The sequence below is a fragment of the Eleutherodactylus coqui genome, chromosome 1 (assembly GCF_035609145.1).
Source record: "Eleutherodactylus coqui strain aEleCoq1 chromosome 1, aEleCoq1.hap1, whole genome shotgun sequence".
Lineage (NCBI taxonomy): Eukaryota > Metazoa > Chordata > Amphibia > Anura > Eleutherodactylidae > Eleutherodactylus > Eleutherodactylus coqui.
The window spans coordinates 215,521,061-215,536,696 of NC_089837.1; the positions used below are offsets into that span (position 1 = coordinate 215,521,061).

At 40.8% G+C, this 15,636-nt stretch overlaps 1 protein-coding gene across 1 annotated transcript in view; it reads left to right on the top strand.

Moving 5' to 3' along the window:
* The window catches only part of RSPO3 (R-spondin 3), a 100,449-nt gene that overhangs the window by 49,756 nt on the left and 35,057 nt on the right, over positions 1–15,636 (top strand). Inside the window, exons 3-4 of the mRNA XM_066605523.1 lie at positions 80–226; positions 5,349–5,538. Of these exons, the coding sequence (XP_066461620.1) occupies positions 80–226; positions 5,349–5,538 (337 nt within the window). The remainder of the gene's footprint in view (positions 1–79; positions 227–5,348; positions 5,539–15,636) is intronic.

The following is a 15,636-nucleotide window of genomic DNA, read 5'->3' on the forward strand; positions in this document are numbered from 1 at the left end:
TATCCTCATTCAGCCTCTGTAAAAGGGCCTTATGTTTCCCACAATAATAAGGACTAACTAGTCTGTTCTGTGTTTTCAGGATGTAAAGCTGACTGTGAAACATGTTTCCACAAAAGCTTCTGCACAAAATGTAAAGGTGGATTTTATTTGCACACTGGGAAGTGCCTTGACACATGTCCAGTTGGGTTTGAGAATAATAATCACAGTATGGAATGCAATACTATTGGTAAGTATTAGCAACCATTTGATTTCCAACTATGCCTTTAATAAAATACCAACTTATATACCTGGCATTGCTCAGTATACAGCTATCTATATAAATATTTTTAATGCTATTAAGAAATACTCATTGCTGCCTTTGGCCCAATTAGAGAAGTAAGGAAGGACAGCCAATGTTTTTAAAATCATTGTTATTTCATAACATTTCACAGTTTATAATATTTCATTCATTTTTTAAAAATCCATTTAATAATTTTTTGGCACATACAGTAGCAACCAATCATCATTGCTTAAGCTGCCCTATTAAAATGACAGCTATGCCGTGATTGGTTGCTATGAGTAACAAACAGTTGAAACACCCCCAATATTTTATATTCATCATTCCACTCTTGGATTACTCCCAGAGCAATCCGTGACATCGGAATATTCTTCATTGCATTCCCAGCATGCTCGGAGAGTGGAAAGCATAGAAACCAGGATTGGGGAGGCCAGAATACAGCCAGCCAAGAGTGGAATGGTTAGAGTTGATAGCTGTCATTGCCCAGTACTACAGATCTGCTTTCTACGCTCTGAGCATACTTAAAACATGTGACAGGAGTGCAGAGTGCTCATGCTCCAGCCGATGTCATGATGAACAAATCGAGCACCAGCAGCAAGATCACACATCATGTGACCAGATGTTTGGAGCAGATGTAACCTAGTTATTGTGAATTATTTGTCTACTAATAGCAACAAGCTGAACTTTAATGTCACTTATTAAGTTAAAAAATGTTCAATGAACCAACAATATACCTTAACTTCTACAAGTGTCTATCATCCGTCTACACACATTTTTAATAATCATTAACCAGAAAAATGGCTCATGACTGGTACATCTGTGCTGCTTCTGCATCCATTTCTATGCTGCACAAATGTCTGTGCAGGATAAATTGGATCAGAAAATATTGCATTGGGTGCTGCCATTTTGATGGCGGCTTTCAACCCTGCTTTTGGATGGAGCACAGCTAGAACACTTTGAGTATGCTCTGTGGAGTGTGCTCCAGTAATAATAAACACCCAGTGCTCATGCTCCCCCCCCCCTCACCCACACACACACACACTATTTTAAGTTGTATCATGAAGAGTATTGTGTGCCATGTTTAGTTGAGATCCATCAAGGCATGTAGCAGCCTGTGACAAACAAACAAATACAACATTTTAATTTCGACAGCAGATATTCAGCATTTGGTTTACCACACATCCATTTGGGTTTTCAAGCTTATAATAATAATACTAATAATAATAATACGGTAATAAAGGGGATAGAATTCACAAAATATTGAGATCCGGAAAGAAAGGTTGGAAATGAGAATCCTCTGAGACTGACTGAACCATTACTAATATGGTAACAATATGAATGTAAAAGCTAATGAGTGACATTTTATCCCCTTAAGTATATAGGCTAGTTTGGTACTTTAATGGGGCATTCTCATCTTGGCAAAACATGGGAACACTACTAATTACGAGGTAGCCAGACTGACGGAAACAGTTGAGCTTGGCTGAGCTATGCTGTTTCTATAACTCCCAAAGAAGAAAATGGAAGCATTAGTTTGCAGGAAGTGCTTGTTAGTTGCCCCGATAGGATTAATGTATGCATGCTTGGCTTGAACATAGATCACTGCATGTTCCTTTAACTCAACACACATGTAAATTTAATTAGTAGCATAATCTATGTTTTGAAATATTTAAGCTTAATGCCTTTGTCTGTGTTGGCTCATTTTCAGAATAACTTCATAACTCCTTAGGTCATACAGTGTATTCCTAAAGCATATACTGAAAATGGCCCCTCTAGTATCCAAACACTTTCGTATGCAAGTTTGCATATTGGTGAAGATTTCTGGTAATGCGTCAAATGTTCACAGCCTATTGCTGTATAGATGGCTCTTCAATAAATTCCACAAGTAGAGATCATGTGGTGTCAGGTCTGGTGATTTTGGTGACCACAGATTTTGCTAAATTAATCCATCACCTAAATAACTTTCAATATTCTGTATGATTGTGTTACCTTGTTGAAAAAATGTTATCGTTCTCAGTAAGAGAAATTAAGTAGCTGTTACCATGCGGCAGTTGCGGCTCTTCCCGAGGTGGCGGTGTGCTGGGTCCCGCGGTTGGGGCGCGTCCCCCCGATTTGTGGTCCGGCTGGCGAGGGCGCGGGTGCCGGGCCGATATGGTGCTAGTGGCTCGCAGCGCGGTGTGCACGCTCGGTAGTCCTGTCGGTAGTCTACCCATTTCATCTAGGTACGCCAGCGCTCCCTCTCGGTCCCTAGATAGCGTAGGGACCACCGCCCAGTTGCCTGCCTGGGGTTAGCCATGAGTGGAGGCAAGTAGGCAGGGACAGGGGTTGTGGGTAAGATCTAGGGCAACCTGGGCTGGCGTATCCAGGGTAGATTACTGTAACAGTAATCTTGTAGATATGATACCTTTTAATTGCTAACAAAAATGCATGATGTTATAGCTAGCTTTTGAACCTACTTAGGGTTCTTCTTCAGGTTTAATTAAATAGATCTGAAGAGGCATACATATACACATGCATATGAAAAGGCATAGACATGGTGTGATTAATTTGCACATAAAACAATGCCAGAACAAAATGAGCAAGGGAGTAAATACTTAAATAGTCTACCGACAGGACAGGCAGACCGATGTGAAAGTTTTATGGTCTCTAAATTGGTGCTAAGGGGACGCCAAGCCAGCATGTTATCTCTGCTCCTGATTTCTCATATTCTCTACTGTTGCAAGAAGCCCCTCCAAGTTTCATTCTATTTTTGAGAGTATCAAAGATGGTTATAAACTTGTACTCCCAAATTCTTCTGTGATGTTGAGATTTGAAATTGCCTTTTAGTATAGTAACTTTCATATGTTCTATATTTTGTCTGTGACTAGAACAGTGCTCAGCCACAGGTAATTCGGTCTTTCCTTAATTGTGTGGCGATGAGATCTCATCGGAGCTTTCAGTTTTTGTCCTGTTTTTCCAACATAAAGCCCCCCAACAGGACATTTACTGCACATGATCAGGTACACAACATCGGACGGGGAACATGTGAATGTCCTAGGAATTTTATAGTCCTGCTGTGTGTTGGGGATTTGTATCCTGTCCACGATCCGTAATTGTGAGCAGGTCTTGCAGCTCTTTACATTATAGGGATAAATTCATTTTTGTGCGTCAGAGGGCAATGCACTCCTGATTATAAAGTTCCTCAAATTTGGAGGTTGCCTGTACCATAGGAGGGGAGGGTCCGGATATATGGTTTTCAGACGGTTATCCTTGTGTAAGGTATGACTGAGTTTCTTTGTGGTTTTTCTTAGTACCTCTAGCTGTGAATTGTAGGTCACTAGTAGAGGTATACAATTATTTTCTTCCTTCTCTGTGTATTGGAGTAGTTGATTTCTGGGTATCCTGGTGGCTTTGGTGATTTAGTCATCAATTGAGGTGGGATGGTAGCCCTAAAATTAAAAATGTCCCTTTTAAGATAGTATAAATGTTCCTCTCTGTCTGTTGGGTTGGAGCAGATCCGATTGTGTCTGATGGCCTGGCTGTAAACTATGGACTTTTTGATGCGTTTAGGATGAAAATTGTCCCATCTGAGGTATGTGGGCCGATCAATTGGTTTTCGGTATAGGGATGTCTGTATTGAGTTATTTTAAATTGTTATTGTGGTGTCCAAAAAGTTGATTTCTGTGTATGAGCAGCTTAATGTCAGGTTTATGGTGGGGTGGAATGTGTTGAATCTCTCATGGAATTTTAGTAGTTCTTGTTCGGTGTTGGTCCATATAATTATGATGTCATCAATGTATCAGAAGTAGGCCAATGGTTTGCTGGTGCAGGGAGCCAGAAAGTCACTCTCCAGTTTTGTCATGAAAAGGTTTACTATGCTGAGTCAATAAAAGGGATTTTACCCAGAATGCTGCTGTTTTTTTAGAATAAACACACTTTGAAGTTTGAATCAGAGCTGAGATTTGAGTTATGGAGGTGGGCTGCTCTGGCTTCTCCATGCCCACTGTGTGCAGAGTTACAGGTATTTCCCTATACAAAAGCAGGGAGAAGAGCTATCATTCTGCATGTTGCAGGCGGAGAGAAGCCAGACTATTCCTTTTGCAATGCCATGGCATCTGGGAATAAAACAGCCATTGGGCAATATGCTTTCCTGTCCCGAGTTCATGCTATCCCTGATTTGGGCAGCATAAACCTGATGACAGAATCCCTTTAAATAAGAACTATAAGAGACTTATACTAGTGGCTATACTATACCCACTAAACAGCTGCCAAAGGGCCAAACAGAAGCTGAAAAGAAAGCAGTCCCTGGTTCTGGAGTCACAGCAGGTAGCATATAATAACTTTCATTGCCAATCAGTTGCAATCAAAGATCAGGTGCTACACTTTTTATGGAATTTTATGGAAACATGAAATACTCTTTTCAGACCCTCAGTTTGGCATTTGAGGGGCTGTTTTTACGTACCCACTTCTATAAGTCTAAGGTATTACATTTACCTTCCTAAGGGGGTTTTCTGGGTAAATACTGTTCATGACCTATCATCAATAACTGCATGGGACCCCAACTATTCACCTGTTTGGGCACCCGCGGTCAATGCCATAGCACACAGGATATGGGATAAAGGCAGATTGCTCTGACCCCTGTGTAGTAGGTGGCACTGATTGATTTTAATGAGAGCTGCGCCTGCAATTACCGACACTGGCCACTACTAAGTGTTAAGAGCAATGTACGGAATTCCACTCTGTACCCTGTGGGTTGGGATGCTGTCAGCGGGCGCCTGAAATCTGATTAGTTAGTGTCCCGAGCAGCAAACCCCATCCAATCAGCTATAGATGACCTATTCTGAGGATGTGTCATCAATAGTATTTTCTTGAAAAATACCTTCAAGCTCTGTTCTCATCTGCATCATGATTTCTATTTAGAACTGAAACCACAAAACAGTGCTGGGTCCATCATGCGATCGATACTACTCAAGTCTGGAGGACTTCATTGATTTGTAAAGGAGACGGTCTGGTTCTGTTGTGGTGTCTGATGTTGTCTACTTCCATCATGTATGCCTCTGGAATTTTTAATCTGATATTTGTTTTGTTCCTACAGTTGATTGTACAGTCAGTGATTGGAGTCCTTGGGGTCCATGTACGAAGAGGGGGAAGACCTGTGGTTTCAAGCGGGGCAATGAAACCAGAACTCGTGAAATACTACAACACCCATCTGCACGTGGTACTCTTTGCCCTCACACATCCGAGACAAGGAAATGCATAGTGCAAAAAAAGAAATGCTCGGAACGGTAAGATTTTTAACATATTATAATTCTAGAGGGGTTTTCAAAAAAATGTTGAAACCAAAAAGCAAATTAGAATATGGTAAATGTAGTGGCAGCATAAGCAGAGAAAGTTCTTTAAAAATTGAAAAAACGTTATTAATCCATGATCTTTAAAAGCAAGCAAGCTAAGTTTCGGCCAAGAAATGGCCTTTTTCAAGCTAGCCTACCCATACACCAATGAGCACTTAAATAGTGAAATGCATAGACAAAACAGCCAATTACAAAACAGGAATACACCCACAACACTTAAAAGATAATCACAAACATATGTGTAGAACATCAGCATACCAAATATGGACAAATACACAGTCCAGGTCTGTCAGTGCCTCCTCCTCCATCGTCTACCATGAAACCAAAAAGCAAGACAGCGCATTCCATAATACAAATATTCATGTTATTCCACAAATGCATGCAAAAAACTTGAATTGAGCTGCTGGGAATCAGTGTGCTTTCATACCATGTCCTCCTGTGTGCCATATGTCAGGAATATTCTGCCTTAAATTGAAGCATGCCACATTTTTTTTCTTTGTATGCTTTCATATTTGTACAGTAAAACCCAAAGCTTGTATCATAACTTAGTGCCACAAGAGTACAGTGCAATTCTCCACCTGGTAAAGTTCGTTTTGTGTTAAAAAAAATTTGGCTATGAAAGACATCATCAAAATAACTAATTTTTGGAAGAGATGAGTGTCTGCGTTGAAAAGAAAAATATTGCTGAATAAAGTGGATTAGTTCAATATTATCATCAAGCACATCATTAAGTCTGATAGCTAGCTGGTTGCCTATCTGCATTACATCAGATTGTGTCTGTAATGAGTATGAGTGGGTGGATGAGAAGGGAATTTAACACTTAATATTTTAAGCCTCTCGGTATTATGTTACATTATCTCCAACTAAAGCAACATTTACTCTAATCTTGATGCATGGTTTGGGGAATTTTTCCTCAACATATTTTTGAACTCCAATCAAAGTATGATAAAACACAGCGAGTGTAAGCCAACTGCATACTTATCAAATCCTCCTGCCTAGAAATTTCACAAACATTGCATGTAACTGCTGCTCTCCCACCCAGACCAGCCACACATGTGCGCTAATACAACAATCTATTTCCCTGACAAGGGAGTATATTGGGGATTAACAACTTGGTTCTGGAATGGGGGATTCCATGTCATTGCTAATTTAGGCACATTGATCACCTTGACTCATACTAGCCCTGATAACATGCATCAATAATTCAGACATTGGGGCAGATTTACTAATATTGTCTAATAATTAGACAGAGCATACTTCTACTAGACAATCTTAAAATGTGCTGGATTTATCACAGTGGCTCATGGTGGATGATAAATCTGATGCATCTTTAGAATTATTTAGTCTTACATTATCTTACATATTAGTTGGTTTAGTTTATGCCAAATTTTGCCACAGTTTCTGGCACAAGATGTCGCAATTAAGACCATGCCCCCTTTCCCAAAAAAGCCTTTGTCAGACACAGCAAAAGAAAGTGTCTAAAACACATGATAGATTCACCAACATTGACATCTACCCCATATTCCAGCATGTCCCAGGCCAGTAGCCAGCCCTCTATTCCCCAGCTACGGGAACATAAAAAAAATACAACTCCAACCATCCATCAGCATACAGCCTGAAAGCATACACTGCACAGCTGCTTACAATGGAAATCCTGCCCTTCAGACTAGTGAACATTGACGACTTGATGTGATGCTCCATGCTAAACTACAGTATCAAATTCCCAACAGCCATTTATTTGCCCAGAAAGTGCAAAGCACATGTGTTCTAGCAAGCATGGCCAGGGGAGTTACATATTATCAACAGCACACTAGGTCAATGTTCAGCAAGTGAGGCATGAGGCCAAAAGTGGTGGTCCACGTTTCATGGTACCTCCAAGACTTGTGGGACATTCATCTGTTTCTATCCCCTCTTCACCCCCCTTCTCCTCCTCCTCCTCCTCCTCCTCCTCCTCCTCCTCCTTTCCTTCCTCTACCTCTTCATACCACCTTTCAACACACTCCACATCAGACCAGATATCCGTATGTGACAAAATCTGACCTACATTCAGAGCAACATGTGGTGAAAGTCAACATTCTGTCCTAAAACTCATATCCTAGAAGATTTATATGTCTAGGATAGTGTAGCCACAGGGCTGAATAGCTGTTGATAGTTTTGCAAGCCTAGGCTGGCATGTGGCTGACAACACACAATCTGATGCCAGGCAAGGTGATGTGTGACAACGTGCGAACCTGCTGTCAGCCCTTTGCTTTAGCAATCTCACATGTGTACCTTGCCTAGCCCATATGATGAAACTGGTAGTGCAGAGCTTCCTAATCAAGTACCCAGATTTACATCCACTGCTGGAAAAGAACAGGAAACTGTGGCCGCACTTTTGGTGCTCACACCCAGTCTGCAGATGCAGTGACAGTTCAAGTTACCACCCATCCACCTCATCTATGGGATGCCTACACAATAGAATTCCATGTTGTATATGTTAGATACTTTGAGGCATATGAGTGCTTTTATGCTGCAGTGCTTGCAGAAGGACCATCACATAGCCCACATCAAAACATCAGATCATTCTTGGATGGCCACCCTCTTTAATCCCTGCTACAAGGCCAAAATGACAAATCTCATTTTAGCAGTGGAGAGGGACCTCAAAATAAAACATTATCAGGGCAAACTGTTAAGCAGCTTGAGCAGAGTATTGACCCCTGGGAGCGTGGATGCGTCCACAATGGATCAGAGCACTGTGGCTCAGGAGAGTCTAACAGAGGTGTGGCATAGTTTTTTCAGTCCATTACAGGCTGCAGCAAAATCACAGGATAGGATTCATAGTACATATATATGATTGTCAAAGGGTATGTTAGCTCCTGCATGGATATTGGATGTACTTAGATATGGCGTTGCCCCCTTTGACTTCTGGGTGTCTAAGTTGAATCAGTGGTCAGGGCTTGCCCAACTTGATTTAAAGGTGCTTGCCTGCCCCGCTGCCTATGTGCTATCAGAAATGGTGTTCAGCACAGCTGGGGGTCTGACACCTTAGAGAAGCATCTGCCTGTTCACAGACAATGTGGATCACCTGACATTTGTAAAACTGAACCAGTCATAGATTTCATCTGACTTCTGCACTCTCATGGCAGATTCCACTGATTAGTTAGCACCCTGGCAATTATTACTCATATATGACTAAGCATAGATTTATTTCATAGACCACAATGTCCCCTCAATGTGCAGTTGCTATCCTTCATCTGCTTCCATCATTTTTCCTTCCCCTACTGCCCCCCAAATTAAAAATATGTCAATATGGAAATACAGAGCTACAGTTCTTATGTCTCCACAAGGAGCACTCTCTGCCCTCAAGGTGCTGTTACTGCTGCTAGTGGTAGTGAAACTGCTGCAGAAATATGCACTTTGAGGGCAGAGTGCTCTCCTTCTGCTTCCCCCATGTTTCCTCCTCTTCCACATCCTCCCAAAATGAAAATTTTGTAAAGGAAAAGAAACAGCTGTAGCTCTACAACTTTTCCTTGGAGAAGGTCCGTATTTAGCTGTTGTGTTCACCTGGTAAAATGTGTCCTTTGCAAACCTTATGACAGTGCAAACAGCACCAGATCTGCTGTCTCCATTGATGTAATATTTGGTAACATTACTGCTGTTCTTTGGAGGAGGCTCATGCTTGATTGTTGTGTTTACATGGCAGAATTTGTCCTTGTAAAATTTATTATATTGATTTTAAAGTAAGCTGCACACCTACTGTCTTCCTTAGCACAATTTTTGATCTAGGAGACTCTTTTGTTTTCAGTGACACCCATGTCCTACGATTGACCCCAAACCCCTGTACACTATTTCACCCAATTTTTGGGAGGAACACAGTGTTTCCCAGATGTGTGGCTGTATTCCCATGCAGTTTGGGAGGCTTTGGCTGCAGTAGAGACCTTCTGGAGGGCAAATTAGTGAACAATTTACTCTAATGGGAGTCGGAATCGACCATCCCGAATCAGAATGATTTTCGTCAAATTGGCCCAATGCTGTCACAACCTGAATATTCCAATAGTACCCAGTAGCAAAAAGGATGGTGCAATCAGAGCTGAGGCCCCTTTTCTGCATGAGCCCCATAGCAATCCCTTGGTCTGCCTCAATGATATGTACGCCCTTGCTTGGAGACAGTGTGCAGATGAAGTGCATTATATTCTATATACAGTTTCTTTTTTCTTCAATCTACCAATCTTCAGATCTTTTGTAGGAATAAAAAGATTAAACATTTTTAAGGATGGTTTCACACAGTTTGTTATTAAAAAAAAGTGCAGTTTTCATGTATTTTTTAAGCCAAAACCAGAAGTGGATTCAGCAGATATGGGAAATACAAAGAAAGGACTTAACGTGCATTTAGACAGAACGATTATCAAATAGTTTCAAAAAATCATTTGAACGAACAAAAGTGAACAATACTCGTTCAGTCTACCCCTGAACCAACAACTAAACGACGAACAAGAATTGTTCACTTCTCATTTGTCGTTCAGTTTCTGCACGACTAAAAATCATCGATGGCTCATTCACTGGTCATTCCATTTAAACAGGACTTATACAGTTTCAACGGGACTGCCGAGATATTCAAGCGACAAGTGCTTGGGTATTTCTGTTAGCCCCATTGAAATGAATAGAACACCAACTGCACATGCACAACCAGCGCTCCATTCATTCTGACGTCACTACAGAAGGAGACGTGACCAATGCAGAGGCAACCAGAGAGGGACATGGGACCCCCGTTCTTGAGATCGTCAGGGGTCTCAACATTGGATAGGGAATAACTTGAAATATTGGTACAACCCCTTTAGCCACACAAGCACACAAAATAGAATTATCAAGTGCCAAAGCTCATAGTGTAAAAATCATCTGGTATTACTTATAAGACTCACTACTGAGTTCCAGCGTCTCTCGGGAGGCAACATAAGCCTATGAACTATTTGTCAGGAGATTCATTGATTGTGTTTCTATAAGATGAGCAGCTGTATCCAAGCCTGAGATCAGCATGCATGTAGCCAAGTATCTTCTTGTGTGGGGTGTAAAACATGCTGTCATTGGTGTCTAGAGCAGTGGAAATGCTTTCTTTGGTACGATCAATCTGACAGTGATGGACATACAGTATCTAGGTTTGGCAGAAGCCAGGGAAAGTGGATTATGCTGAGAAGTACAATAACTATAAAGTTTGGTGGAAAACAAATAATAGTCTGGAGATATTTTTTTATGGTTTCCACTGGGCCCCTTAGTTCCAGAGATGGAAAATCTTAATAGAATAGAACTTCATTCTATATATTCAACATTGGGGTTAAAAGCTTTTCTTGTTGTACCATGACAATGAAGTCATGTATAAAGTGTGGTTCATTAAAAGAAGTTCTAGCTCAGATCTCAACCAAATCTAACATTTTTACAATTTATTGAATGTCAACTGGAAGACGAGTCTCTGAAAATCCACTAATGCTCTTGTGGCTGAATAGCTGTGAATACTTGAAATCATATTCTAAAGTCTAGTGGAAAGTGTAGAAGAGAAGATGATGTTACGCCATAGAAGGGTGGTGTCACAGCACATCAGCTGCAACTTAGGAATGGGACCGGGGTGACGTTGCACTGTCAGCCCTGGCACATGCGATTTGCTCGTGAGTGCATGATTGCTGTCAGTTTGGTGCTGGGCACCCAGAGAAGCACTTCTCTGTATGTGTATGGGCAGACTTGTTGGGGGTTGGACAGCCCAGCCAGCCAATTGCCATTAACCTGTGTACATTTATTCTGGCTCCTCACAGAGGATGCCGGTTATTCCTTCTGTCTGGTCTAATCACTGTGTTTGAAGATCTGATTTAGTCTGCTTGGCTACACCTGGCTTGACTTCTTGTCTGACTCCCTGTGTGATTCTCAGTCTGAACGTGTTTCTGATCTGTTCTGCAGTTCTCTGCCTGATCTGGATCTCAAGTTAAAGTCTGCTGTTCACTTACTATTATATCTGGGGTGTTTGTGCATCTTATTGCCTGTGCTACAGCCGTAAAATATATAGTATTTATGTATAAAGTTGCAAACAGCACCAATGGACACAATTCTTTTTAACACTGGAACAAAACATCTCATTTATGAAGTGAGGTTGGTCCCACCTCACTTCAAGTAGTAATCCACAAGAGAATATTTCTGTAACCACCAATACCGAGCTGTATCACATAAACTTGCATGAGGGCTGACGGCCATCAGATCCATGTAATCATAGTGTTCTCAGAACTTTACTACACATATCCCCATGTAGGTACTCTCAGCGCATGCCCATCGTTTTGTAGGCGAGCATACTCAAGATCTCCTACAGCGTCTAGGGTTACCAGGTCTCTGCTTCCTGGTTAATCACGTGCAAGCACAATATCAGCCTGTCAATGCAACACAATGCCAACTTCAAACCAAGTGCGCTCAGGCACATAGTATTTTATTACCGGATGTTCAGGCTCATATAATGCTCGAAGTAACAAGTATAATCCATTCTTTTTAAGATCATATTCTTGCATTAATGATTCCCTCTAAAGGTATTTCCAGGGATATAATTTCCTCTTTCCACTGCAATCTTTTCTACCTGATGGTGGACCTCATGGGCCTCTGCCAAAAAAGACAAGTTTTAAAATCCGTAATATATATAAATATACTTTATCCAAAATACAATCCATCTCTATGTATTAAATAAATCTAAAATTATACACAAATATATATCAGGTTATCCATCAACAGAAATAGGAAATACAGTATAATTGATATGCTGCTAATATTAAACTCTATATTCAAACCCTTTGGACTCAAGATCTGCATATATCTACCTCAATTCCCTCATCGTTAATATTCTTTCTCTGACACCACAGCTCATTAGTGGTCCTACAAAGTCTACTACACAAAATATTTAGCTATCAATACATCAATAAGCTTTTCTTCTTTTTATTCTTTTATGCTTGTTGATCCTTTCTCTTATCTCCATAGCTGTCTGCCTCACGTACCAAAAACTACATGGACATAAAATAGCATAAATAATGCCCTAAAATGCATTCCTTAATAAAAAAAAAAAAAACCTCTATGCCACTATAGGAATTAGTAAACCTGTTCTTGTATAACATATTGCCACTTATTGCCATATTGGTAATTTAAGCAAGAAAAGTTACGTGACTAAAGACAACACAGAACCATCTTGCTTTCCCTATAGTTACTCGCAATATTTGATTTCACCAATTTATCCTTCAGAATGCTACTTTATCTATAGGCCATAATTGGAGGTAAAGAAAATTCTGACATATATAGTAGGCGCCTCTGTAAAATACGCCATGCCGATTTATTAATACCTTCTATCTGACCACTCAATTGATGATACGTCAAAATAAACAGAATCCTTTGTATTATCCCACGTGTTTTCTTCTTAAGACATCCTTTCTATGTGTTTCCTGTAAACATATTTTTTCTGCGTCTAACAATCTACATGGATATCCTTTCTTTAGGAATTTATTGCTGCTTATTCTACCCCCCCATTCTGCTTTATAATCATCAGATAACACACTCTTTTTACTCTCAATAACTGACTCCATGGTAGGGAATGCAACATATGTTTAGGATGATTACTGTCACAATAAAATAAGTTGTTTTTACTAGTTGCTTTTACATATAGATCTATTTTTAACTGACCATTTTCTACATAAACTGATGTATCCAAAAACTGCAAAGACTGCTTAGACAAGCAAACAATCTGGTCATTCAAGTACATATGAAATTCCTCCACCACCTATATGAAATCCTACCAGATAAGAAAAAAGTTGTCAATAAAGTGCCACTAGCACAGGATATGACCCAAGCTGTTACTGCTGTACACAAACTTGCTCTTGAAAGAGGAAATATACATGTTGGCATACATTGGGGCCACATTGGACCCCATCGCAGTGCCTCTTTCTGTTGAAAAAAATGGTACCCAAAGAGAAAATAATTCCTCCTAAGGATGATCCTCGGAAGGGTGTAAACGAGCCATGCACAGCCTGGGGCACACCCTGAGCCAGCGAACACCTCACCAACAGCTTGTAACGCCCTATCTGATGATCAATTTAGGTATAACATTATACAATATCAAATAAAACAAGATAAAAATGTTCAAGCAAAATAACATCCTTCAAATTCAACAAAATTGAATTCTGAGGTATCTCTAAAGCCGCATGTCCACGGGCGTGATTACGCCAGCGATAACTCGCCGGGTGAATCACGCTGTCTAAAGCTTTCCATAGCATTGCTATGGAAAGCGCAGCTGCAGCGTCCACGAGAGGAGAATCATAGCGATTCTCTGCTTGCTGGATTCAAATCGCAGCATGCTGCGATTTGCCGCGATTCTCCATGGTGAGCCTGTCAGATAGGCTCAGTGCAGAGAACCGTCAGCTGTCTCCTGCTCCTAAGCAGCGGCTCCCGTGGCAGAGATCTGCCATGGGATATCGCTACACCCGTGGAAAGGCAGCCTAATGTAGGATGTGTAACTGTGGTGAAATGACAAAGTACCTTGTTCAAAAAGATGGATATTGGACTAAAAATTGATGCACAACCTAACACGTATCAGTCTACCAAACCGGATCCCTTTAAATTCTTATGCATCTTTGGGAGAATATGTAAAACCAGGGTAATAGAAGAATTTACCTTCAGATAATTACCTAACCTAAAATCTATAATACCATCACATAAGGCCTTATGAACTATAACATTATTCTCTCTCATAAACTCAAACTTCGGATTCCTATTTAGATGTTCATAGACCTGTTCATCTCCCAATAGTTTCTAAATTTCTACTTCATATTTAGCCATATCCATCACCACAGGTGCACCCCCATTATCAGCGCTCTTAATCTTTATATCTTTATTCTGCATCAGTCCCTTCAATGCTTCTCTTGTCGCATCAAATTGGATTGATATCCAAAAGACAATGATTCTTGTAGAGCTTTCACTTGATCAGACACCATTGTGATATAGGATTCAACCATATGATTATTATGGGAAGGTAAAAAAATTCACTTTTCAGCCTAGCATCAAGCTGCTTCAAACAAAACATATCATCAGTATTCCCTTGCACCTCCTCCATTGGTCTATTCATAAAGTAATCTTTAAGTCTCAGCTGTCTATAAAATCTTTCTAAAACCACCTCAAAAATAGAACCAGTCAATTTTTCCAGTGGGACTGAAGGATAACCCCTTATTCAATACATTAGCCACTATATCAGATAATATAAATTCACTTTTGCTGATGTTTCCTGGTCATGGATCTATGTATCTACTCCCACTGCTTGTATCGAATACTGGCATTTTAACTTGGACCATCAACATTTCTGTCCACCCCTTCTGTGTTGTTAGGTTGTGCTGCTGGGATCTGTTGTTCTATATGGATTTTCTGCAGTACAGCCTCACAGGTGTGAAATAATTGAGCTGGCTGGTTGTGGAGTTTCTCCAGCCAGTCATTCCCCGCTGGTCTGTTGCACATAAATACCAGCTCCTCTAGCTAGAGGATGCTGGCCATTTTACTTATTCGGTCTTATTACCACTCTGAGCTTGGTGTTATGCATGTTTAGTCTGAAGTGCTTCTCTCACTTTCCCTGAGGATAGTCTGGACTCCTGTATTCTCTGGCTGCATCTTATGCAGACCCCCTCTCCCATTTCCTTTGACAGGTGGGCCTCCAGACATCTGATGTCTTGTGTGTAGTCAGATGGGTGATGCCTGACATGGTTCCCTGTATGTCAGTTCGGTGTCTGACTCTTTCCCCTTGGTGTGAGAACACTTGAGCGCTAGCTACTGTTTACTATCTGTATGCATGAGAGTTCTGAGTATGGTTCCTGTTCTGTGTGGTATGCATAACCCTGTGTGTTGGTGAGAACAGCGACATGTTCATTGGGTTTGTGCAGGTGGCCAGACATGTGGTGTATGAACAGTCCTGTCCTGTGTGGTATGCATTACTTGGTGTGTTGGTGTGAACAGCATATGTGTTGTGCAGGTGCCTGGACATAAGGTGTGAACAGTCCTATT